Source organism: Drosophila elegans, unplaced genomic scaffold (genome assembly GCF_018152505.1).
Source record: "Drosophila elegans isolate 14027-0461.03 unplaced genomic scaffold, ASM1815250v1 contig_183, whole genome shotgun sequence".
NCBI lineage: Eukaryota > Metazoa > Arthropoda > Insecta > Diptera > Drosophilidae > Drosophila > Drosophila elegans.
In genome coordinates, this window is record NW_024545550.1 from 1,942,135 (window position 1) to 1,964,562 (window position 22,428).

A 22,428-nucleotide genomic window follows, 5' to 3' on the forward strand; every position below is an offset into this window, starting at 1 on the left:
ATGTGAAACCAAGAATTCAACAGTTTCATTGAAAAACATTTAACTTGTAAAATAATTGTAAATAAAATTTCCTTTACAAGAACTCCCCTAACTTATTGGGAAACCCATACGGTGCGTTTCAAAGCCATAAGACAAGGGATAATCTAAATTAATACTATAAAATAGTATGGTGAACATCATAGTCATAATCAACTGCGGCTAAACGAAGCAGCTCGCACTGCTTCCCGATGTCCTGTAGCCTTGAAACGCCCCGTATTCACATTTTATTGGTGTTTTTCTTTTGTTATGTTTTCAATCTCTGTTTGCTGTTGCTATTTGCATAGATGTATAGGTACTTTATGTGTGATTCGGGGGGTAACCCATGCGTATGTGTGATTTGCTTGGTGATCGCCCAAAAGCAGGCAACAAACTCTGCATGTTTTTAAATAGAAAAGAAAAACAAACCGTGAGGATAATATCCGCCCGGCGCCATGCAACTGATATAAAAAAGGCCTATAAATATTATAGATCGGCACAATATATATATACATCTATCCGTACGCACACATATATTGCCCTATATATATTGCTAAGCTGCTATGTGAAAATTCGTTTCGATTTACCCCACTCCATCGACTGTAACCAATCTAACTCATACGGAACATTTATGCTGGCTATGTGGCATGTCCTATATAAAATATATATGTGTATATGTATATGCTATGCTATGTGTAGATCGTATGTTGACTGCCCAACAAATCAAAATAAAGCAATGCAGTTATGCAATTCATATTGCAGGCCAATGTCCAAGATATGTTTGCGGTTATACTTTGTTCGTTTTAGTTCTATGAGTGTGAAGATGGCCTGAGTGAGCCGACTACTGGGTGTCCCCGTTTACTGAGCGAATGGATTGTGCTGATTGGCTCCGGGAATGTCCAGATTGCCGCCAGTGGTCTGGTAGGTGCCATAGGGTCCTCCGTTCGGGTTCATCTCGTTCAGACGCGAATTGGACAGAGCCCGTGGAATTGGATTGCTTGGAACCCCATGAGGAGCCAAATGCGAAGTCTCCTCGGCCACCTAAAAAGAATAATAATTTTATTTATATAGCAGAATATAAAAAAATATTAATGGTTTCTTAAAACTCATTTGGTGGATAGTTAAATATTCCTTACAGGTGTGTTTTTGAGAAATTTAAATTGTCCCACTACTATTATTTTGACCACAGCTGTGCAAAACTACAAAAGATATTTTTAAAAAACTATCTTCATAAATATAGCAAATTATGAGTTAGTTTCTATAGATTTTCATTTAAGTTTTCAATAAATTTGCTTTTAAATACGAAACAATTTTAAAACGTATAAATTTGATTGGAAAAGTTTTTGTTGTGACAATCCAGAATATAATGAAGTGTCTAAAAGTAGGCAACAATTTGTTTTAAGTGAAGCCCTTTAAACGGTTCATTAGGAATGACGAGGTTATTTTTTTACAGCATACTTTTAGACAACATAACAAGTTTCAAGATTTCAAATCTTATTCTTATCTTTATTCTTGACTTCTTAAACTCACCTGATGCGGATCCTCGGTGACGGGTATTTCGGAGATGAAGCCCTGCTCCTTGCGGTAGAAGTTGACGAAGATGAAGAAGCCGAGAACGAAGAGGCAGGCGATGCCGTACCAGCGGAAGGTAGTAGTAGTACCGTAGTAGGTGACGAACATGCCGCCAATGATGGCGCCGCAGCCACGCCCCAATCCGTGGTGGATACCCTGGAGGACGCCCTGAGCCGAGGCTCGCAGATGCTTGGGGGTATTGTGGGCAATGTACGAACAGGAGGCGGCCCACACGGCCGCATGGGTGATGCCCTGCATCAGTTCGAAGGGCAGCACCATCCACGGATTGGTCAGGTACGAAATATAGAGGAAGCGCAGCACATTACCTATCAATCCCAGACACAAGACCTTGACATGACCGATTTGGGTGATCAGACGGAAGCTGAAGAAGTAGGCAAATATCTCGGACACGTGATTGATGACAGACGCCACACCGAAGAGGGTGGGAGTGCCGCCATAGTCCTGCAGATGCCAGAACAGAAAGGTGAAGATCAGGCCAATGCCAAAGCCCATGAACCAGGCAACGAACAGGAAGGAGGCGGTCTTCAGGTCTTTAAAATGGGTCAGCACGGTCATCCACTCGGGCAGTTCCTTGGCCGTCTGGGCGAAGACCTTGGACTCGGCCCCAATGTGCGGCTGTGGCTGATGGCCGGCGGCCAGGAAGCTACTGACGCCACCGGCACCGGCACCCGAAGCGGCACTGCCGCTACCAACGGCCAGCGATGGCAGGTTCAGTTGGGCCGCCAACTGGTTCATCGACTCCTCCTCGGCCCGCTTGTTGGGGTCCACGAACTGCGCCTGCTGCTGCGTCGCCATCTGCTCGTCCACCGGGTCGTACTTGAAGGTGATCTTCGAGGCGGAGATTATCGCGCACGTCATCAGCACCGAGAAGATGGAGAAACAGATGTTGTAGTTCTTCTCCTTGTTGCCGGCCCCGCACGGGTGGTTCGAGAATGAGGTGGAGTGGTCCAGGGCGATGCCCACCAGGAACATGGAGATGCCCCAGCCCAATGACCCGAACATCCGCTGATGTCCGTACTTGTCCGCATCCTCGCCCAGCAACGTGATCACGGCCGAATCCGCCAAAGTGATCGCCGGGGCGCTGAAGAACTCGCCAATGAGGATCACCAGCAGCAGCAGGAAGAAGGCCTTTTGGATATCCTGCGGGGGGAAATGGGGAAAGTGTGAGTGAGTTTTCAAAATGGAATACCCTTGGCAGCTGGTATGCCAAACTATTGTAAGATTGTTAAAACATACCTAAGCTCTTGAAATGGTGTTAAAAAAATTTTAGATAAATTAGTATGAAATATTCATCAAAACAGCTGATTAAACAGCTTAAATCAACTCATAAGTCATCTGAAATCAGGGCAACAATAATTAAAATACTTTAACTTCCATCATACTTTTATCGATATCATTATATTAACCAATATCTATATAATAAACATTTAAACATCAATAAAATTTTTATTGGTATCTGATATCTAAAGCATATTTATTTAACTCAACATTAATGTTTTTTGCCAAATAAGCAAAAAATGTTAACAATAACAATCATTAAAATTAAAAGGTCTTTAGACAGGAATAACTAAACAGAACTAACAGTTAACAAACGCCTACAATTTTTAAGTCCAAATGCATATGTACAACTCTAACAAAATATAATATATATAATATTATTTTAAAAATCAAAGTGTTTGTTATTTATTCGTCACATTCTTCTCGACCGACTTACCGGAGTCCTGTAAACCATGGAACTAAAGATGGGCGTCACGTAGTCCCGGTGGTACTTATCATCGTAGTTGCTCACAAAGTTGATGTGGACCGGCGAGATGCCCGCATCGATCCTGGGCAGGAGCAGGGATCTCTTGTGCCGGCTGTGGGATGCCTCTGCCTCCTCCAGAGCCTCATCCGCTGGCATGGTCCCTGCTCCCAGATCCAATTGCTCCGGCACATACTGGGCCGACAGATCGCGTTTGGTTCGAGTGTATGTCAGCACAAAGTCGGTGGCATTCCGGCGTTCGATGCAGTTTATAGCCTCCGGCCGGATGAAGCTCAGCGGAATGGTGAATAGGACCCAGCAGGCCAGTGAGCCCAGTAGCAACCTCTTGCCCTGGCGACAGCGATCCGCATAGGAGCCCCAAAACGGGGCCGAGAGGAACTCGACAAAGGGCCGCATGCCCACCAGGATTCCACACTGGCCCGGATTCATGCCCATCTGCTTGAAGTACACGCCCATCAGCGGGAACAGTGATCCAAAGGCGGCGTAGAAGAAGAAGTAGAAACTCTTCACGGGAATCAGCTCACGCTCCGTGCTCGCCCCGAAGAACATTTCCAGGATGTCCGAGTGGCCGCGAACTTTGTGCGTTGAATCCTTGGCCTCAGGATATCTAAGGGTATAATATAAATTAGTAAGAAATATATTTTAAATTTTGTTAGCCATTTGAATTATTGAAGCATCCTTAAGACACCGCTCAACAACACTTAACACAGTCAAAATCTGCTCGGGCTAAAGAGATCTTTACCAATTTGAATTACTTATACAAACTTATAAAATAAAGTAAATAAATTATAAATTTCTAAAAGGTTTAGCTATTATGTTCAAGTCCGTATTCAAATTCGACATAAACCACTACAGGAAAGTCATACTAACAAAAGTATTAATTTGTTAAAATATTTTATCAATATAAGAACAATAAGAACATAAAAATGTATAAAATTAGTGACATATTTTAAGCTCATAATAATATAAGATTTCTTAAATCTTGCAATTAATTTTTCGTACATTATTTTATGAGCTAACATATAGATATAGTTTTATCTAATTAGGATTATAATGATTATTTTTTAGCTTACTATAATGTTCTGTTTAAAGTAGAAATAATATCTAAGCTATCTAAGGTATATCAATGTAAGATATCCTCTTTAGCGGTGTAAAGTATTATTTTCTTAAAACCCCTCTACTTACAAATTGGGATCCACCTCGCCACTGGCCTCCACATCCACCCGTGGTCTGGCTCCAGGTGGTCCGTATCCGGCTGCCTGCTGCTGCGGCTGATTGCCATAGTTCATTCCCTGGTCGTAGCCACCTGTTGCCTGCTGCTCGTAGGCGTAGCCCTGCTGGCCAAATCCTGCTCCTCCGGCCGGAGCTCCAAAGGGATTGGCTCCTCCGCCACCGGCACCTCCTCCGCCGCCCGCTGTGTAGGGATTCATTGTCCGCCGGTTCCTCGAACTCGGATGGTGTCTGCTGTTTGGTCCTGTCTGCTCCTCCTCTGGTCCCTACCCACTCTGGTTGCTGGTTTTCCGCTCTTGACTGGCACTTCCTTTCGGTCTGGTCTCTTGTGGCCCAGTTACAGCCTCATTATCATCTCCATTATCATTCGGCAGCTGTGGAAAACAAAGGACACAATTCAGCATTACCAACGCTTTGTTCTGCCTCACACAAATCATCATAGAAATTGCAATGTGTTTTTTTTTTTTACAAAAATAAATTTAAAGTACTTCACTGTGACGCCTGAATAATAAGAATGGTAAGAAAACATTTTATAATCTATGTTAAAGTACTCAATACAAGTACTAAGACAAGCTTAATACAAAATTGTAAATAATTCATTGTTTCACAGAGAAACGTTATAATTATTAAATTCATAATTTATTTTAATTTATGTACTCAAATAATTTTACTTATTAAAACTACCAGAAACTTACAAATTCTTTATAATATTAAACACTAACTCTTACAATCTATATGCCAAACTGCAGCTATTGCATGTTTAATAAATAGTTTAGCTCTTTATGTACACCATATAATATATATTGCAATTAAATCTCAACTTTTTGATAGTGTATAATTGGGATTACTGCTTATGTACAAGGCTAAGCGCAACTGGAAACCACTCATGTTGTTTCCACTCAGGAATTTGAACTATTACTGCTGTCAACCTCTTTCCGTTTGACATTTCCCAGTTCTTTTGAGTGCGCAATCAAATATTTTACGCTTTCCACTTGTGGTTGCGAGGAAAAGCGAATAATTCAGAGACTTGGCAATGGCAAAACAAACAAGCTCTGCCATTCACTCTGTTTTTGAGTGAGCTCATGCGATTTGAGTGAATTGCATTAGATGGTGAGCTTTAAGCGTGAGTAATTTTCATTCCATTTTTTGTTGAGTTTACTGGTATCACACATACGCACCGTTGGCACATAACAAATGTGGGTAAATGGGTAAGAGTATATGTGTGTATATGTGGGCTATTGTCTGTATATAGAGCAGACTTGTTGTTGCTACCAAAGAATACATGCAAATTAAAATGTAGACAAATCATAAATTTGTGAGAAAATATAACATATATTAAGTAGACAAGTAAGAACGAAACTAATTGTATTTATTTGGTTTAGTATTTGTTGGCCTTTTGTAAATTCTTTCTTAATAAATCTTTAAAATATTGAAAATCCTTTTGCTATACTGCAGATCTATTCCGTTTTTAATGGCCCACACGTGCCCACAAAAGCTAAGGTACATATCACTCTCTATATATAGACAATTTTCGCACACTTCTTGAAGGCCATTGTCATAGGCTGAGACACTTGAGGCGAAAGTCTTCTTCAAGTCCGATTCTTTCACCTACTTATTATGTAAAATTGTCGCACTTTTCACCAACTATTTGATAAATATTTTACACACCAAAAATAATGTTTGGCTCGGTGGATTTCTTGAACCTTTTGCTCTTCGACTGTGGGGCAAATGTGTTACGTGCGTAATCGATAAGCAGACTTTTCCTCGCGTCTGGCCTCTATACGAGCGTTTGGCAAGCTGCCCAACAGTTTTCCCAAAGAGCCCCGAAAAGAAAATGTTGCGCTCAAAAGCGGACGGAAAAGCTCGCTCAAGCGCGGTCCGCTGTCGCGTGCCGAGGTGTGTGTGTATCCAGTCTAATGAGATTTGACACGGCCGACAGCAGGACTTCAAAGAGAGAGGAAAGAAAGAGAGGGAGCTCCGACCTGCCAGTGCGGGTGCGAGAGAGACAGCCCGAGTGAAAGTGACAGTTTGGCGCCAAAAACCTGGTTTTAAAATTTATTTCCTTATCAGCTTTTAAATATTTTAAACAAATCAAATAATACCAAATGCATACAAATTTGTTCAAACCAAAATAGTTACTTGAATAGAAACAAAAACTGTTTAAAACAAAGGGTGCAATAATAAAAAACAAAAATTGCTTATATATCACGTCTTAAGTGGTTCTATTTAGCCCAATTAAGTTAATAATTGTCTTAAAGAGCGGTTTAAAATTCAATAAAAAATTTAACGTAGCATTAAGACTATAGCTACGAAGAGTTTAAGCATTGTAAGATGTTTTTTTTTAAGTTGTGTTCAAAATACCAACATTACATGTATATATAGTGCACACAAGTTGTTGTTCTTAAGCTTAAACGACAGGGAATATTTTCATTATCTTTATTACTTATCTCACCAAATGTAATTTACTGGGCAATAAAGCTGCTCACATTTTCCAAAGAACAAAGGCAATTGTCAAGCCGACCACCTTTGGTGGCCCATTCGTTGACAAACAAGATGAAAAGTCCCCGCGATGGGGAAACACCAATGGTGAACACAGCCAAGACGTGTCCGCACTTCCAATCGCATTGCATCTGCGGTGTCACCTATAAAAAGCCAACTGATTCCATGGACATCAAATCAGTTCGATTTGTCTACTCCAAGCAACATGAAGTTCACCATCATTTTCCTGCTGCTGGCCTGCGTTTTGGCCATGGCTGTGGCCACTCCCGGCAAGCCACGCCCCATCAGCCCACGGCCCACCTCCCATCCCCGCCCCATTCGAGTAAGGCGCGAGGCCCTGGCCGCCGAAGATCACCTGGGTCTGGCTCAAGCTGCTATAAGGCCTCCTCCCATTCTCCCCGCTTAAAGATGTGGAATCAGCTGAAAAATACAAAAAAAAAGAACATTCAAACAAGATTCTTTTTTAAATAATCTTTGTCATTTCTTCAAAATTTTCTTATCATTTTTAAACATATAACAATAAATACAAAGAGTACAGCATTCATTTCGTTTATACTTTTCTTTACAGTCTAATCAAATATAATCAAATATTTTCAGGGGAATCACTTTGGCTTATCTGCGGTTACCAACTGAGCTCTAGAGCTGATAAGAATATATATAATATATATAATATATATAATATATAAAATGAAACCACAGAAAGTCACGGTTGATAGACAATAAATCTTAACGTATTCAAATAGCTAACTCGAGTGATTCACAAACCGGTCTTATAAGCATATATAAATTCCCACAAATCAAACAGATGGCTTCAGATCATAATGTATGGGATTGTGAGTTCACCAAAAAATTGGCAAGCCCCCTTATAAAAAGGTAATCGTTGTTCTGACTATATAAATATATATATAGGTTTGTTATGACGTTTTGCTAAGTCTTTCAAAATATAAAGTCATAATCGAAAGTCTTTTTATAAATTATTAATTGAACAGCACAAAAAAAATATATTTAATAATTTAAGTTGGCAGATTCTAACATACCATAGCATAGTTATATATTTAATAAACTTTTTTGGTTAATAATTACGTTTCGTATAATATTACCAAAAGTTACATTATGTTCCAGAATGCTTGCAATATTTTTAAAAAGTTTTTTTTCGTTTAAAGAAGTCAGAGCTTAGAACTTATTTAAGCTTATTATTGTATACATTTTACTTTTCAGTGCAAGCTTTTCGTTGACACTTCGAGTTAAAGTTTCCGCTCTCTGCTCTTTCGGTTCGAATCCTTTTTTGACTGCTCCTGCGCAGAAAATTGAATTAGAATTCGGTTGAAACTTCACTCAAATCCTGCCGCTCTCTCTGTCTCTCTATTCCGCTCATAAACCCCTTCCAGCACCCTTAATGATATGCCCTCCCCCAATATCTATTGATAAGGCCTGGCATCAAGTGTGAATATGATTGCGAATCGCTTATAAATGTCAAATGCTGTCCTGCGCAAGCTGATGGTGCGCTCCTTTAACAGGCCACAAAGGAAACCACTTGAAGATGCCAACTGATGTCCTGGGGCGGGGGTGAAATCCGCACAAAGGAGCAACAAGTGGCGTCAATGAGGCACACAGAAAGGGGAGGTTAAGAGCTCAAGTCCCGGAAGCACCAACACAAAAGCAGAAGTAAATCACCCATCAGATCTAAGCGGGGAATTCCTTGCTGATAACACAGACAAACCGAAATCGAAATTGAGATGACTTGTGAGTCCCCAGATCAGTTCTTCCCCGTTTGGCAAGGTATAAAAGCGATTGAGTAGCCACCTTGGACATCAGTCAGCTCCAGCAATCCAAGCCAGCATTATGCAGAAGACAAGCATCCTAATCGTGGCCATTGTGGCCCTCTTTGCCCTAACAGAAGCATTTGGGAACGGAGGTCGAGGTCAACGACCGTTCCCGACTTCTCGCCCCATCCGCTTCCGCCGCCAGGTGCTGGGCGGTTCCTTGGCCTCGAACCCCGCTGGTGGTGCCGATGCTCGGGTGGATCTCACCAAGGGCATCGGCAGTCCCGACCACAACCTGGTGGGTCAGGTCTTCGCGGCAGGAAACACTCAAGGCGGTCCGGTCACCAGTGGTGGAACTTTGGCCTATAACAAGTATGTGTTTTCAATATCCCCCTGATTAAATTGAGGCACTAACTAAATCTCTATTTTTATCACAGTGCTGGCCATGGAGCCTCTTTGACCAGAACGCACACGCCCGGAGTGAAGGACGTCTTCCAGCAGGAGGCCCATGCCAATCTCTTTAATAACGGCCGACACAATCTGGATGCCAAGGTGTTCGCCTCGCAGAACAAACTGGCCAATGGTTTCGAGTTCCAGCGCAATGGAGCTGGTCTGGATTACTCACATATCAATGGACACGGTGCTTCCTTGACCCACAGCAATTTCCCTGGAATTGGCCAGCAACTCGGCGCCGAAGGACGCGCTAACCTTTGGTCATCGGCGGATCGGGCAACCCGCTTGGATCTCACGGGATCGGCCAGCAAGTGGACGAGTGGACCGTTTGCCAACCAGAGGACCAACTTTGGAGCTGGCCTGGGACTCTCCCACCATTTTGGTTAAACTTTCTTTTTAAAAAAATTAATTTATTAAACAGCATATTAAATTCAACAAACTAATTTTAATCATGTTTATGGATATGGGAAACCGAAAGATCGGAATACAAATTTTTGTAAACCAATTTTTCAAAGCACCGAGTTATTTATAAAATGTAACCCTTTCTAAGGGATTTTAAGTTTTAAGGTAATTGGGAGCCATATTTACAAGATCATTGTGTAAAACCAACTGACTGATAAAATACACAGTTTTCAAACGAAAGTGACGAAGTCACGTCAGAGATCCAAAAATTCAAAGCGTTTAAAACCAATAACAAATAATAACATCATTTTATAATATAGAGCATTTGCGTATTTTTTTTTTATTTTATTTAAAATTATGAATTCGTTAAGCCAACTTTTATTAAATCTTTTAAAATTATGAATTTTTGAAAATATAAAAAATAAATTTAAATAATAACTGTGTAAATAATTTGCCCTGAAAACACTTTGTTTTAAATTTCACCGTCAGGATCCGAGCCGGATTACCCAACCGAAATATTTTTATTAAACTTTAAAATTTATTCAGTAAAAACAAAATTTCGGTCCACAAATATATAAATATTTATAACATTGGGTTTTGTTATATTTTCATATTAAAGCTTTTGTGCAACTCGAGCTTAAACATTTGTAAGTGCTTTGCAACGACTGCGCTTGAATCCAAAAAAAATAAATTAAACAAATTTTTAGGGCGGTATCGATCCAACCTTTTTGAGCCTGCCAAAACAAAGTATATTCTTTTGTTCTAATATACTTTATATAAAAACTTGACACAAATCAAATTGTATTTTAAGCACCTTTCCGACCTATACCTTTTGAGGAAGGTCCACCCTACAGCTTTTAGTGCGTCCTTAGAGGTCGTTGCACTTTGTAAGCTAAGGTTTTGCTAATTACCCTTGCAGAAGGTATTATAATACCAATTAAAATATTGCATCAAAGTTTCGGATACATATTCGACCCTATTAGGTGTATATATTTTTAATCAGCATTAAGACTCGAGTCGATTTAGCCATTTAATTTGTCTGTGTGTCCATCCTTTAAAAACTAAACGGTGTTATGAAGATTTAGTTGCAAACTCTAAGCTAAGTATAAGCACAAAGAACGGGCCTTTTTTTCGTCTTCACTAATTTACTAACTTTAAAATCGACACCAACTAAAGTCCTGGGCAGTAAAACCCCCAAAAGTGACGACAAGGTTGCGCATAGAAAGGAAATGTGAAGAGGTCAAGTGGCACAAGCAAACAAAAAAATGCTCTCTGGTAATTCACACACCAAAGCTAAGCCGGGGAATTCCTAGCTGATAAGACAGAAAAACCGAAATCAGCGCCGAGATGAATCTTGTGAGTCCCCAGATCAGTTCTTCCCCATTTGGCAAGGTATAAAAGCAGTTGATTAGCCACCTTGGACAACAGTCAGCTCCAGCAATCCAAGCCAGCACCATGCAGAAGACAAGCATCCTAATCGTGGCCATTGTGGCCCTCTTTGCCCTAACAGAAGCATTTGGAAACGGAGGTCGAGGTCGACGACCGTTCCCGACGTCTCGCCCCATCCGCTTCCGCCGCCAGGTGTTGGGCGGTTCCTTGGCCTCCAACCCCGCTGGTGGTGCCGATGCTCGGGTGGATCTCACCAAGGGCATTGGCAGTCCCGACCACAATCTGGTGGGTCAGGTCTTCGCGGCAGGAAACACTCAAGGCGGTCCTGTCACCAGTGGTGGAACCCTGGCCTATAATAAGTAAGTTCCAAAAATATGATGCGGATTATCTCGAGCCCTTACTTAATCTCTAATTTCATCACAGTGCTGGCCATGGTGCCTCTTTGACCAGAACGCACACGCCCGGAGTGAAGGACGTCTTCCAGCAGGAGGCCCATGCCAATCTCTTTAACAACGGCCGACACAATCTGGATGCCAAGGTGTTCGCCTCGCAGAACAAACTGGCCAATGGTTTCGAATTCCAGCGCAATGGAGCTGGTCTGGATTACTCACATATCAATGGACACGGTGCTTCCTTGACCCACAGCAATTTCCCCGGAATTGGCCAGCAACTTGGCGCAGAGGGACGTGCTAACCTTTGGTCATCGGCGGATCGCGCCACCCGCTTGGATCTCACGGGATCGGCCAACAAGTGGACGAGTGGACCGTTTGCCAACCAGAGGACCAACTTTGGAGCTGGCCTGGGACTCTCCCATCACTTTGGTTGAAAAATACTGTCAATTTAAGAAAATCTAATTTATTAAAATTAAAATGAGAATTAAACAGATTATTAAACTATCTGCTTTATATATTTTTCATTTTACCCGTTGAATGATTATACTTAACAATCCAGGATTAAAAGTGCATCTGGACATTTTTGCTGTTTACGGTTTTATGTTTTTTCATTTTATTTTGTATTTATTTGAATATTTTTGCTTAGTATACCACACTTGCGTAAACAATTCGATCCCACTCAATGATTAAGAATTTTGCTTATGTTAGTTTAATGGATTTTGTTTTACATTTTTTTTTTTTTTGTGGCTGTTGTGGCTGTTGTTGCTGCTCCTGTTGCTATTTTTACCAATATCGGTTAATTTTGTTTTAGCAGAAACATAAAAGTTGTTTGGTCAAACAAGGCTTGGAAGTTGTTGAAAAATACAAAAGGAAACTATGAAAAGTCTGCTAAGTATGCTGATATCATGTGTGAATTTAATAGTGCCTCCAGCGCACCGCTTACGACAGCTTCTTGGCCTTCTGGTACAGTGTGTCCACTACCTTTCCCATACTCTGGATGGTTTCCAGCACGCGTTCATAGGTTTTGTCCACGGGCGTCTCCTCGAAAACAATAAGGACTCCCTCTCCCTGATCCAGAATACCGCTGAACTTCTTGTCCAGGATCATTTGGGACAGCTTCTTTTCCACCTGCGGCATGGGCAACTGAATGCTCTCCGCCACATGGGCAACCTGATAATTGCAAGCAAAGAATATTAATAGGCTAGAGTACATACATATGTTCGGTGTTATTCGCCTTACCTGAACACGGGAGTAGGGTTCAATGATGCGGCACAAGTTCTGCTCCAACATGGTGTCGTATAACGTGCCCAAATGCGCCTGCACAATCACATCCTCGGCCAGTTCCTTTTTGTACTCCTTGAGTGCAGATTGGAAGTCGGCTAGGGATCGTTTGTGTGAGGCCTCCGCCACCGATTTCATAGCATCCACATCACGACCCGAGTATGTAATGGCCTGTTGGATTAAAATTGTTGTTCAATTTATAAGTTCATAACTTTTTTACGCCAAAGTCAGCTTTAAATTTAAGCTTTTCAGATTATATACGTAGTAAGTAGATTTCAATACGCATTCTTCTAGCTGAAGAATTAAAAATTAATTTATTTGCATATTGTGCAGTCACATTATGCAAAAATGCACAGTGGAATAAGAAAAAGAGGTTTTGTACTTTAAACGAATTAAAGAAAAAGTTCAAATAAACTAATAAGTTTTTGCCAAGGAAGGTTTTGTTTAATAAAAAGGTTCCAAAGAGCGTTTCCAAAAATAGTTATGAGGAAACCAAACTTACCAGCTTTCCACTGACGATCTGGTTGACGTCATCGGACTGTCCCAGCATGATCTTGCACAGCAACATGTACTTCAGCGAGGTCAGAGCCTTCACGCTGTCCACGCTGTCGAATCCCTCGAATGCCTCGTAGAAGTAGGAGAAGGCGGTCTTGAAGTCGCGCTCATCGGCCGCATGCAGGATGCCCGACTGCAGATCCAAGGCGCCCTGGACCTTTGGCGGGCAGTAGATGGCATTGGCCGTGGTGCGGGCCGATGTGAGGGCGGCCCTGGCCTTGGGCAGGTTGCTCAGTGCGTGGTAGGTTTTGCTCTCCAGCAGCTGAACCTCCACCAGCAGATTCTTGTCGTCCAGCTTCTTAAGCTCCTTTAGCAGCTGGGCGCCGAGGGCAAGTGCCTCCGTATACAGAGCTGTATCGAAATATAAGGCAATCAGACGAGCCTCCAGCGATTGGCGAAGGAAGGTGCGCTTCTCCTGTTTGGCCCACTCAATGCAGTCTTTACACAGTTGAACCTATGGAGAATACCAGGGGTTTACTAACAATTGTTGTAGAAGAGAGTCAATGGAGCACTCACCTCGATGCCTGTGCCCGCGTCCATGTCCAGGAACATGTCCACCAACGAACGCACCAGCTTCGCTGCCTTGGCCTTGCTGATCGAGCTAAGGAACGGACGCGTCACCTTGATGAGATCGGCCAGCTCCTTGGCCTTGCCCTCCTGCTTGTAGAGCTCTCCCTGCTGCAGAATTCCTTGCTCCTTGATCCGGATGCGCTCCTCATCGTTCTCGGCGCCCTCCTGGTCGCGGACCAGCTTGTTTAGCAGCGAACTGTCCTGCTCCTCGCGATTCACGCTGGACAATGCCTGGGCACGCTCGAAAAGTGTAGCTCCGGCCATCTTGCGACTTGAATTTTGGGATCGGACGAGATGTGGGGGCGGTCAACAGACGAGTTTACAATCAATCGATCAACTAAACGTGTCTCAACTTAGCTACTAGCAGTGCGCCAGTTTTTTCTTTGTTTTCAATCGGGACCGGAACGTATTTATTGCGTATTTACGTGTTTTATGCTGCTTTTTCACCTTTTGGTCGTTGTTATTAAGCGCCAGTCACGATTAGCGCTGGTGCGATTTCGATAGGTGTGCCACAGCGGGCATCGATAGGCGATGACAGACGAACTGGCGCACGCACGCGATATATCGCACGCGGTGACTCGTGATTAGTCGGGAAAACACGATTAAAAAATGATAGTTACAAAATTTTACCAATTTATAATTTTCTTATTGAAAAGTTTGACTTACTTCAATCAGCTTGAAAATCTACTCATAAAAATCACTACTTTAAAACTACAAATCGATACATTTGTTTGCCCACACCTAATGGTTATCGACCTATTGGCGTCTCTATTTGTTTTGTTGCAATTTGCCAATTCCAACCTTTCTGATTTGTTTACCCAAAATGGGAGAAGAAACAAGCAATTCTACGCAAAATAAAACCCGGACGAAGACTACGCGACCCAAGGCGGTTTACCAGTGGACAGTGAGCGATGTGCTGAAGTGGTATCGACGCCACTGTGGCGAATACACCCAATACGAACAGCTCTTCGCCCAGGTGAGTTGAGGTTCTGGCTCCTGATGACTTCTTTATACCTTTTACTTACCGCTTTTCCACGTTGACTCTTTCTTGGAGTAGTTTCGACATCTCCGTACCCCAAACACATAAAAACAACAAATCCAAGTTCTTTTGGCTACAATTTAGACATCCTGAGAACTGCCTACTGATCTGCTTTGGTTTGCACTTTTTCAGCACGATATAACCGGAAGGGCCTTACTCCGCATCACGGACTCATCGCTGCAGCGAATGGGAGTTACGGACAACAGGGATCGGGAGGCCATTTGGCGGGAGATCGTGAAGCAGCGTCTCAAGACGGACATCATGGAAATCCGGGATATGGAGAGGCTCAACATACACTAGAAATTCTATGGAGTTGCTTTGTGGTTCACTCATTACTTAAGATGTATATTAGATTATGATTCTATTTTTTTAAAGATCTAACCGACTGTTTTATGATCACCTACTTTACTGTTTACTTTGTGTACTTTATCACAATGATAACAGCTATCTAAAGTAATCTAACTCCTTAGAATGAAAACTAAATTGACCTACATCAATTTTATATGTATAGTAAAATAGTCGAAATAGAATTTTAAAGATAGATAGTTATATAATTTGTTTAAGCCTGAATGTTTTATTAAACTGGATTATCATGTTTAAAAGATATCTCGAACTTATTTCATGTTCTGATTTTTCCAAAGGGTAATTGATTTAACAATTGTTTAGATTTTTAAACAGCATACTAATAATTCGAGATCAATCCGTGATCCAAATACATTTTAAAATGCGAGTCTAGTTCAATGTTTATTAATGTTATTATTAGAAGAGCCATTTTAGAGTATACTAAAGTTACGACTAGAATATCATTTCTTTGAGATCACTGAAAGATGCTTCTAATATCAATCACTTAACACGACCACTTCACCTCCGGTTCAGGCCTCCTTCTCCTGCTTGGGCGTTACCAATTGGACGTCATTGTCCACAAGTGCGGCGGCCACACTGGCAACCAATCCTCCAATCCCAGATCCTGCCACCGCTACGCTACTGTTGCAGCTTGTGCTGGGTATGACCTTGGGCAGCGAATTGGATGTTAGGATGTGCGGCATGGTGACGGTGCCATTGCCCATCGGCAGGGCGGTCGTGAACAGCAATTTGGGCGGCTGCAGGCGCTGGGCAGTGGAGCATGGCGACCCGGATGCAGCCGGCTGCACGAGACTAGGCAACAAGTTGAGCAGGCGATCACCCATGGACTTTTCCCAGTCCAAACGCTCGCGTTCCAGGGACAGACGATTGTGCTGGATTTCGTTGGCCTCGTTTTGGGAATTGAGCAGCTGGCGCAAAAGCACTCTCATTGCTGCTAGGAAATATAGCTAATATTAGTACAATGGGAGATACATAGAAGTAACTTGGTACCCACTTGTCATGTAGCGCTTCGATTGCAGATCTTCGCGAGCTTTCTCTTGAACCCTGCGGGTCTCTTCCTTCTCCAGCTGGATCTGCTGCTGGTGTTGCAGATGCTGCTCCTGTTGCATACTCTGTTGTAGTTTCTGCTGCTGCTGTTGCACTGCAGCCTGCACCTGAGCCTGGGCAGTGGCCAAAGGAAGGGAAGCCGTGGACTTTCCCACAGCGGCAGCAGCTGCCGCCGCCTTGGCCTGCTCCGCATTGACCAACACAAACTTGACTCCTCCGGGGGCGGTGGCCACCAAACCGGCATTGCTTGGCTGTGCCGGTGCTGCAGCCGATCCGCTAATCATCAGCCGAGCGCCCTGATTGATGGCACTCTGCAGCAGCTGCAGCTGGGGAGCAGATCCCTTGGCGTTTGACATGGGACTTGGTCCCGCGGCAGCCGGCAGCTTGGATTGCATTAGGAAATTTGTGGGCACCAGCGAGATCTTGCCCCCCTGCAGTTTATTCGGAGTGTTGGCCGAGCTCTGGGTGGTTGAGCTAATGCCAGCCGTGGTGGTGGTAATGCTGGCCGGGATGATGACATTTGCCCCAGTGAAGGGGAGCAGATTGGCCGGCTTGTTGCGCTGCAACATATCAACCAGAGTCGATGACGAGCTGGAATTGGGGGATTTCTCGTTTGGCGAATCATCTGAAGCGTCCACATCGATTGGTTCTTCCTTGGGCTGCGGCAGGAGCATGCAGTCATCGTCTTCCTCGGGTTCGGGCTCAACTGGCGGAGCCACTGGAGCAGCTTCCACCTCCTGGACAGGCTCGCTCTTGACGCACGGTGAAGTCAGAGCCTCGCCAATGTCAATATCCACTTCGGCGGACAGTTTGCGACGCTTCAGAAAGGACTCCTCGTTCATGTCCAGGTCGGATTCCAGACAACCGGCTTCCAGTTCCTTTCTGTTCACGGTCTCCTTGTTTTTGGTCACCAAAGCGGAGAGCAGCATGTCGTCCTCCTCGTTGTCACTCTCGGACAGCTCTTCGCCGTTCTCTAGCCGAAGTTTGCGACGCTCGGCATGCTCCTCCAGAGCCTGCTCCAGTTGGTATTTGAGCGAAGGAGCAGGCACCTCGTTGGGCCGCACACTGAAGATGGGTCTGGTCATGATGGCGTCCATCTCGGCAAAGTGCTTCCAACTGGGCTCCGAATCGGTGGACAAGCCGCCGCACTCCTTGTCCTTCTTCAAGCGGTTATAGAAGCACTTGAGGTTCTTGATCCGTGTGGTTATCTCCTCCGGCGAACGATGGTAGCCGTACTCCTGCATCTTGGCGGCCAGCTGACAGATCACCGCGTGCTTCTTGTGCGTGGTGATGAGGGTCCTTTGCAACTTAGGATCGCCCCACAATTGGATGAGCAGCTTGGTCTCATCGGTGTCAAAATTGGGATTGCGTCCCACGAAACTATGCTTCTTGGAAGGGTTCTGGCAGGGATTTTGGGTGGCATTAGCTGGATTTGCTGTGGCAATGGCCGGACTCGGCGTCGAGGACGAGCTGCCGTTCCCGGACTGAGCTGAAGATGGCACCGGATAGGTGGCAGCCGCTGCCTCCGAGCGGCGTTTCTTGATCCTTGCACTGGACTTCAGGCTCATGCTGCACTCAATCTGTAAGTCGGTCGGGCAGGTGAAAATCAATATGGGCCCAGAATATTAATAATCCGGGAGCCACTGCCTCCGTCTGCGGGCGAGTGAAAAATGAGCCAGGCAGACGGCGCAACCGCGGGCAACCGAAAACCGGAAAACCACCCCTAAACATCGGCTTTTCCCCCCACCGCCTGGGAAAATCGGGGCTAAGCCAAGTGCATTTACCACCCAACTAAGGAGTAGCATGCGCGTTGGCTCAAAACAGCTCTCTCGCTCTCTCTCGTCCTTAAATGACATGCGCCAAGGGGGAGTTATTGATTAGTAACCCCTGCGTTCGGAGGTTTTTACGACCTTAGCCAAAAGGAAAAACTCAGTTCTGGTAATTACCACCTAAGTTACGAAAAGTGAGCCTCTCCTTTCTGCCAAAATTCCAGCTAGGGATGAGACTACGGCGATTCGAGGAATTAGGATGTGGACACGAGATCTGCGCATCACACTTTGCAGGACATGCGCAGTGAGAGCAAGCGAGAGAGAGAATTTAACGGTGGCGGGGGTGGAAAGCGCTCGCTGCAACGAAGCAGCAGACTTTATGGGCAAAAAAATCTTCATGTATACAAAAAAAAATATATTACTTACATTTAAGCAGAACGAAAAAGGGTCAAAAACGTTGGACGTTCTGCTTCGAGCGAGGGCCTAAAAGGAAAGGATTTAAACAGAACTATTTCATCGTAAAAGCATTTATCGATATATCGCCTTTTATCGAAAAGGAACTAGCGATGAGGAACCAAAACTAGAGATTACAAGCTTTTTTTTAAGTTTTCAAATTCCATTTGAAGCTTGACTTATATAATATTAAAAAAACTGAATTATATATTGAACCTACAGTTATATTTTAACTTAATTTAAGAGAACTTTTGAACTTTTTTTAACTTAATATAAGAGAGCATATAATAAATATTGTATTATTGTATTTTTTAATTTATTTATGCGAAGAATAATAAAAATGTTATAAACGAATTTAAAATTAAAAGATGAAGTTTACTTATATTTTTTAAAGTGAAATCTTTGTAATATGATAGATATACCAAATTCCGAAAGTAACACTAGTATATTTTCAGATGTGTGGTATTTTTTAACTTTCCCGACCCGTTCACATTACTGTCAGCTGTTGCTAAAAATTTGGTTTGCAACACAAAAATAAAAAATGGTTCTGTCAGCGGAGGAGCAGGAGTTCATCAAGCGCAAGCACGAGCACACTTTGAAGCTCCGCGGAGAGTTCCTGAAGCAGAGCTCCAATCCCTATCGCCATGCCACCGGCGAGGGCGGCACCGTGGTAAGTAGGAACACCAATCCTTGGCTTGGTTATGTCATCACGATGGGATAAATGCGATTAATACCCTGTGCTTTGCAGTTTGATGCGGGATTAGCCCGCTTCCAGGCGATGCGCGTTTCCAACTACGAGCATTTCAAGCCCACCGGCAAGTCCTTCCGCACTGGCCTGTTTGCCGTAGTCCTGCCGATTGCCCTTTACGCCTGGGCCCTGAAAGCGGAACGCGATGGACGCGAGGAGAAGTACCGGACTGGCCAGGTGGCCTACAAGGATCGCCAGTTCAAGTTCATTTAAGCCATACATTCAGCAATTGATCTTCGATTTGTAGTGGAATTAAAACAAGACCGAAAAGAAGCTCTATTATCAACTAAACGTAATTTATTTCTCCTCCATCTGCTTGTCGCGAGCGATGACAAAGTCCTCGAACTTGACCATGTAGGTGGTGCCTTTGTGCCAGTGGGCGGTGACCTTGCAGGGCTACAAAAATAAAACACTATTTAGTGCGCACAATTATCAGGTCACATTATAAACCTACAAATCCACAATTCGTAAGAACAGCCTCCACAATGCCAGCCGTGAAATTGGCGCAGTTTAGGGAGCCCTTATCCTTGGGCACGCTAATGAAAGTATTAACAAAGGGGTCCTTTTCTATGATATAGTATGTTCGCTCATCATCGTTGGCATGCTCCAGCTTTTCCGCCTCTTTGCCGAAAAGATTTTTCCACACAGTGGTCTTTACAAAGAGCAGCATTTGCGTTAATTTGGTTTCCCGTTTGGAGCTCCGCTCCCTTACGAAATATAGGTCGATAATCCGGGTTCCCACATCTTGACCCAAGTCATGGAGCCTGAAAACAAGTTTGCGTTATCAAATTACTCAAGTAAACATTCCTTTGGAACCCACCTTGTTTGGAGCTCTGGCACTGTAAACACTCGACTCTGCGAGTACTGAACGATTTCGCTGAAGAGCAGCGCCACGATGCTTTGGGAAACCTCCGTTTTTCCTTTGGAGAGCGGCCTGTCCAGGATGTTGCTCCGTGGACGCATCGAGGATATTTTTAGGGCCTCTAGTTTTTCCATTTTTTTGCACTATTTTAACAAGTTATTTTCCAAAACAAGGCAAAAATAGTGTGCATGCCGCTTTTTCTGCCTAGAATACCACAACGCCCCAAAAAAGACAAGTGTTCACACTACATCGCAAGATTTCAAATATTCTCTTAGAAGAATTCTAACTTCTTAAATTGTAATTTTTAATAAAAAATCAAAACAATACAAGCAGTTTTCATAACGTACAATACAAACTGTATGACAGTGCATAACCATTTTGGATTATTGTATTGCGTCCACCCTAATGCTTTAAAACGGTAGTGTAGATGGCTTATAATATACCACAAATCAAATACAGGTGTCAAACTAGGATAAGGAATTATAGCATAGACTCGAACCAGCGTAATTTAAAATTTTAAAAAGTCGTTTAATTTTGTAATTTGTTGCATTTAACATGTGTTGTCACTCGCAACTAGTATTGCATCATCCAATGCTTTCTTCTTTAAGTTACAGCAATCAGTCTTCCTGTTAAGGTCCAGCAATTCGACTTTGGACCAATGATCTAAGGAGCTCTGTTGCAATTCGGCAAGGTACGTCTCAAAGCTATTGTATCGAATTTCCCGGCTATTAGGGCAGCCTACCCAGTGATTATAGCTGCATAACCCATCGCAAATCCACACACGCTGCGGTGTTTTCTCATTAGGATAACCCTCGAGCGGTGAGCCATCGCCTTCCGCCAGTTTTTCCTCGTACATTAGCGACGTGATGTTCGAAATGGCTTCGTTGATCTGGCGATCCACTTCCTCAAGGGATAGCAGCTCCTTCACCACTTGGTGATCCTCCTCGCGACGCACGTAGAGCAAGTACCACAGAGGCATCAGGTGGAAGCGAATACACGAAGCCAAACGCTGCGCATGCGCACTTCTCTTGCTCCAGTCGTGACCCAACCACCGCACTGCCATAAAGAGTACCTAATGGGGGAAATAAAACTATATAATAGCAGATAATGGAATTTAAAAATTAAGGATTCCAGACTACAAACCTCAACCTCCGTATTCACACAGATGCTACTGGAACTGAGGAGGAAAATCAAGTGAGTGAGCGGCAGGTCAAGAAAATCCCTAGTGGCCACAAAGGTGAGAAGGAACTTCTGGATCCTGGTGAGCATCAAAGTGCGCACCACATCCAAGGCAGGATGGTATCGGGTCTCCACATACAGGATGCAAGCAGTATCCTCGCTATAGCACTGTGTGTCATCGAAATACTTCCAGCAATGTGACAGCAGTTCATCGATCCTTAAATAGGTGGCGGCCACAAAAATCTCAACTATATAGCGGCGCTCCAAGAAGGGATCATCGCTTAGCATCCATTTGTAGATGAGCATAAAGGCCTTTTGAGAGACCCGATCCTCGGGAAGAGTGACGAGGAGGGGAATTGTCTTGAGCTCACTGAAGTAGCGAGAATAAACCTGGAGTACAATGAAGTGACAGTTAAAGTACATCTTGTTAATATCTATCTGCACGGTGGTCTTGAGATGATGCTCAATCATATAGCGAAGCACCGAGGGCAGTTGATCCTTGGAGGGCTGCTCCATCGTTAGCCAGCCCTCCACATCCTCGAAGTTGTGACCGAATTCGAAGAGAGAGCGATTCGAACTCTCCGTCACTTCGAAACCATCTTTTGAAAATCGTTTAAAGACGCGCTCCAAATCCAAATCCTCGGTTTTGGAAACCAAGCGCGTGACAGAGTTCAGTTCATCACAAGAGGCGGGTTCTGTTGGATTAAACTTTGGACTAAATAGGAAGAACTGTATACAATTAAGTAATTAACATTCAAATGTGAAACGTACTTGGTAAACAGCACACTGCAGGTGAGTTCCTGCGTGTGTGTTTTCTGGTCAGCAAAAGTGGACTTTTGTCTCATCAGCTCGTCCATTTCAGTAGTGTTTCCTTGTTTTGTAATATATTTTACAAGCCTGCTGCCTATCTACATAAATATATAAGAGATATTATAATCAATACACACTCAAGCCTTTCACATTGTTTATTAAATTGTGTTTTATTGTTGGTATTCTTTTTGTTTTTTGTTCACACTTTCAAATACATTTATATGAATAAATATATCATTTATATTACTATTTGC

At 43.3% G+C, this 22,428-nt stretch overlaps 9 protein-coding genes across 12 annotated transcripts; 4 read left to right on the plus strand and 5 right to left on the minus strand.

Annotated features, from left to right (window-relative positions):
- Nucleotides 1-67: 67 nt before the first annotated feature.
- On the minus strand, nt 68-6,415 carry LOC108149797 (major facilitator superfamily domain-containing protein 6-A). The gene is made up of 5 exons (XM_017277663.2): nt 6,269-6,415; nt 4,556-4,974; nt 3,323-3,977; nt 1,546-2,748; nt 68-1,056 (listed from the first exon to the last, which is right to left on the minus strand). Exons 2-5 carry the CDS (start codon nt 4,798-4,800, stop codon nt 874-876), a joined length of 2,286 nt encoding a protein of 761 aa, XP_017133152.1. The 5' UTR covers nt 4,801-4,974; nt 6,269-6,415; the 3' UTR covers nt 68-873.
- Nucleotides 6,416-7,271: 856 nt separating this feature from the next.
- Nucleotides 7,272-9,710, plus strand: LOC108149763 (attacin-A). 2 transcript variants are annotated; one of them, XM_017277586.2, is made up of 3 exons: nt 7,272-7,433; nt 9,068-9,234; nt 9,300-9,710. In XM_017277586.2, exons 1-3 carry the CDS (start codon nt 7,305-7,307, stop codon nt 9,700-9,702), a joined length of 699 nt encoding a protein of 232 aa, XP_017133075.2. In that variant the 5' UTR covers nt 7,272-7,304; the 3' UTR covers nt 9,703-9,710. The 2 variants fall into 2 exon arrangements, with proteins under 2 accessions (XP_017133075.2, XP_017133072.1); XM_017277583.2 differs by lacking the exon at nt 7,272-7,433 and having other exon boundaries at nt 8,904-9,234.
- A 1,424-nt stretch (nt 9,711-11,134) lies between these two features.
- LOC108149764 (attacin-A-like) lies at nt 11,135-12,002 on the plus strand. The gene is made up of 2 exons (XM_017277587.2): nt 11,135-11,465; nt 11,530-12,002. Exons 1-2 carry the CDS (start codon nt 11,173-11,175, stop codon nt 11,930-11,932), a joined length of 696 nt encoding a protein of 231 aa, XP_017133076.1. The 5' UTR covers nt 11,135-11,172; the 3' UTR covers nt 11,933-12,002.
- Nucleotides 12,003-12,087: 85 nt separating this feature from the next.
- Nucleotides 12,088-14,397, minus strand: LOC108149762 (26S proteasome non-ATPase regulatory subunit 11). The gene is made up of 4 exons (XM_017277580.2): nt 13,851-14,397; nt 13,282-13,788; nt 12,738-12,950; nt 12,088-12,668 (listed from the first exon to the last, which is right to left on the minus strand). The coding sequence occupies exons 1-4, from the start codon at nt 14,166-14,168 to the stop codon at nt 12,438-12,440; spliced, it is 1,269 nt and encodes a 422-aa protein (XP_017133069.2). The 5' UTR covers nt 14,169-14,397; the 3' UTR covers nt 12,088-12,437.
- Nucleotides 14,398-14,661: 264 nt separating this feature from the next.
- Nucleotides 14,662-15,545, plus strand: LOC108149765 (protein aveugle). Its single transcript, XM_017277589.2, has 2 exons — nt 14,662-14,880; nt 15,076-15,545. Exons 1-2 carry the CDS (start codon nt 14,728-14,730, stop codon nt 15,241-15,243), a joined length of 321 nt encoding a protein of 106 aa, XP_017133078.1. The 5' UTR covers nt 14,662-14,727; the 3' UTR covers nt 15,244-15,545.
- A 129-nt stretch (nt 15,546-15,674) lies between these two features.
- On the minus strand, nt 15,675-18,653 carry LOC108149761. Of its 3 annotated transcripts, XM_017277578.2 has the most exons (3): nt 18,549-18,653; nt 16,301-17,933; nt 15,675-16,240 (listed from the first exon to the last, which is right to left on the minus strand). In XM_017277578.2, the coding sequence occupies exons 2-3, from the start codon at nt 17,919-17,921 to the stop codon at nt 15,816-15,818; spliced, it is 2,046 nt and encodes a 681-aa protein (XP_017133067.1). In that variant the 5' UTR covers nt 17,922-17,933; nt 18,549-18,653; the 3' UTR covers nt 15,675-15,815. The 3 variants fall into 3 exon arrangements, with proteins under 3 accessions (XP_017133067.1, XP_017133066.1, XP_017133068.1); XM_017277577.2 differs by lacking the exon at nt 18,549-18,653 and having other exon boundaries at nt 16,301-18,477; XM_017277579.2 differs by lacking the exon at nt 18,549-18,653 and having other exon boundaries at nt 15,675-16,237; nt 16,301-18,474.
- Nucleotides 18,654-19,052: 399 nt separating this feature from the next.
- Nucleotides 19,053-19,596, plus strand: LOC108149693. Its single transcript, XM_017277459.2, has 2 exons — nt 19,053-19,245; nt 19,324-19,596. Exons 1-2 carry the CDS (start codon nt 19,117-19,119, stop codon nt 19,534-19,536), a joined length of 342 nt encoding a protein of 113 aa, XP_017132948.1. The 5' UTR covers nt 19,053-19,116; the 3' UTR covers nt 19,537-19,596.
- A 2-nt stretch (nt 19,597-19,598) lies between these two features.
- On the minus strand, nt 19,599-20,380 carry LOC108149692 (trafficking protein particle complex subunit 5). The gene is made up of 3 exons (XM_017277458.1): nt 20,144-20,380; nt 19,778-20,087; nt 19,599-19,719 (listed from the first exon to the last, which is right to left on the minus strand). The coding sequence occupies exons 1-3, from the start codon at nt 20,317-20,319 to the stop codon at nt 19,621-19,623; spliced, it is 585 nt and encodes a 194-aa protein (XP_017132947.1). The 5' UTR covers nt 20,320-20,380; the 3' UTR covers nt 19,599-19,620.
- Nucleotides 20,381-20,560: 180 nt separating this feature from the next.
- Nucleotides 20,561-22,264, minus strand: LOC108149795. Its single transcript, XM_017277659.2, has 3 exons — nt 22,136-22,264; nt 21,329-22,079; nt 20,561-21,257 (listed from the first exon to the last, which is right to left on the minus strand). The coding sequence occupies exons 1-3, from the start codon at nt 22,219-22,221 to the stop codon at nt 20,736-20,738; spliced, it is 1,359 nt and encodes a 452-aa protein (XP_017133148.1). The 5' UTR covers nt 22,222-22,264; the 3' UTR covers nt 20,561-20,735.
- Nucleotides 22,265-22,428: the final 164 nt, after the last annotated feature.

Excerpts from the sequence above, each read along its gene's own strand:
- LOC108149764 (XM_017277587.2), top strand. The coding sequence starts at position 11,173 with ATGCAGAAGACAAGCATCCTAATCGTGGCCATTGTGGCCCTCTTTGCC. Across the intron at positions 11,466-11,529 it reads GGAACCCTGGCCTATAATAA|TGCTGGCCATGGTGCCTCTT; the intron begins GTAAGTTCCAAA and ends ATTTCATCACAG.
- LOC108149762 (XM_017277580.2), bottom strand. The coding sequence starts at position 14,168 with ATGGCCGGAGCTACACTTTTCGAGCGTGCCCAGGCATTGTCCAGCGTG. Across the intron at positions 12,951-13,281 it reads AGATCGTCAGTGGAAAGCTG|GCCATTACATACTCGGGTCG; the intron begins GTAAGTTTGGTT and ends TTAATCCAACAG. Across the intron at positions 12,669-12,737 it reads AACCCTACTCCCGTGTTCAG|GTTGCCCATGTGGCGGAGAG; the intron begins GTAAGGCGAATA and ends TGCAATTATCAG.
- LOC108149693 (XM_017277459.2), top strand. The coding sequence starts at position 19,117 with ATGGTTCTGTCAGCGGAGGAGCAGGAGTTCATCAAGCGCAAGCACGAG. Across the intron at positions 19,246-19,323 it reads CCGGCGAGGGCGGCACCGTG|TTTGATGCGGGATTAGCCCG; the intron begins GTAAGTAGGAAC and ends TGTGCTTTGCAG.
- LOC108149795 (XM_017277659.2), bottom strand. The coding sequence starts at position 22,221 with ATGGACGAGCTGATGAGACAAAAGTCCACTTTTGCTGACCAGAAAACA. Across the intron at positions 22,080-22,135 it reads TGCAGTGTGCTGTTTACCAA|TCCAAAGTTTAATCCAACAG; the intron begins GTACGTTTCACA and ends CTTCCTATTTAG. Across the intron at positions 21,258-21,328 it reads GTGTGAATACGGAGGTTGAG|GTACTCTTTATGGCAGTGCG; the intron begins GTTTGTAGTCTG and ends TTCCCCCATTAG.
- LOC108149797 (XM_017277663.2), bottom strand. The coding sequence starts at position 4,800 with ATGAATCCCTACACAGCGGGCGGCGGAGGAGGTGCCGGTGGCGGAGGA. Across the intron at positions 2,749-3,322 it reads CCATGGTTTACAGGACTCCG|GATATCCAAAAGGCCTTCTT; the intron begins GTAAGTCGGTCG and ends TTCCCCCCGCAG. Across the intron at positions 1,057-1,545 it reads TCACCGAGGATCCGCATCAG|GTGGCCGAGGAGACTTCGCA; the intron begins GTGAGTTTAAGA and ends TATTCTTTTTAG.
- LOC108149765 (XM_017277589.2), top strand. The coding sequence starts at position 14,728 with ATGGGAGAAGAAACAAGCAATTCTACGCAAAATAAAACCCGGACGAAG. Across the intron at positions 14,881-15,075 it reads ACGAACAGCTCTTCGCCCAG|CACGATATAACCGGAAGGGC; the intron begins GTGAGTTGAGGT and ends GCACTTTTTCAG.
- LOC108149763 (XM_017277586.2), top strand. The coding sequence starts at position 7,305 with ATGAAGTTCACCATCATTTTCCTGCTGCTGGCCTGCGTTTTGGCCATG. Across the intron at positions 7,434-9,067 it reads CCATTCGAGTAAGGCGCGAG|GTGCTGGGCGGTTCCTTGGC; the intron begins GCCCTGGCCGCC and ends TTCCGCCGCCAG. Across the intron at positions 9,235-9,299 it reads GGAACTTTGGCCTATAACAA|TGCTGGCCATGGAGCCTCTT; the intron begins GTATGTGTTTTC and ends TTTTTATCACAG.
- LOC108149761 (XM_017277578.2), bottom strand. The coding sequence starts at position 17,921 with ATGAGCCTGAAGTCCAGTGCAAGGATCAAGAAACGCCGCTCGGAGGCA. Across the intron at positions 16,241-16,300 it reads ATCGAAGCGCTACATGACAA|CAGCAATGAGAGTGCTTTTG; the intron begins GTGGGTACCAAG and ends TATATTTCCTAG.
- LOC108149692 (XM_017277458.1), bottom strand. The coding sequence starts at position 20,319 with ATGGAAAAACTAGAGGCCCTAAAAATATCCTCGATGCGTCCACGGAGC. Across the intron at positions 20,088-20,143 it reads GTGCCAGAGCTCCAAACAAG|GCTCCATGACTTGGGTCAAG; the intron begins GTGGGTTCCAAA and ends ACTTGTTTTCAG. Across the intron at positions 19,720-19,777 it reads TTCTTACGAATTGTGGATTT|CCCTGCAAGGTCACCGCCCA; the intron begins GTAGGTTTATAA and ends TTATTTTTGTAG.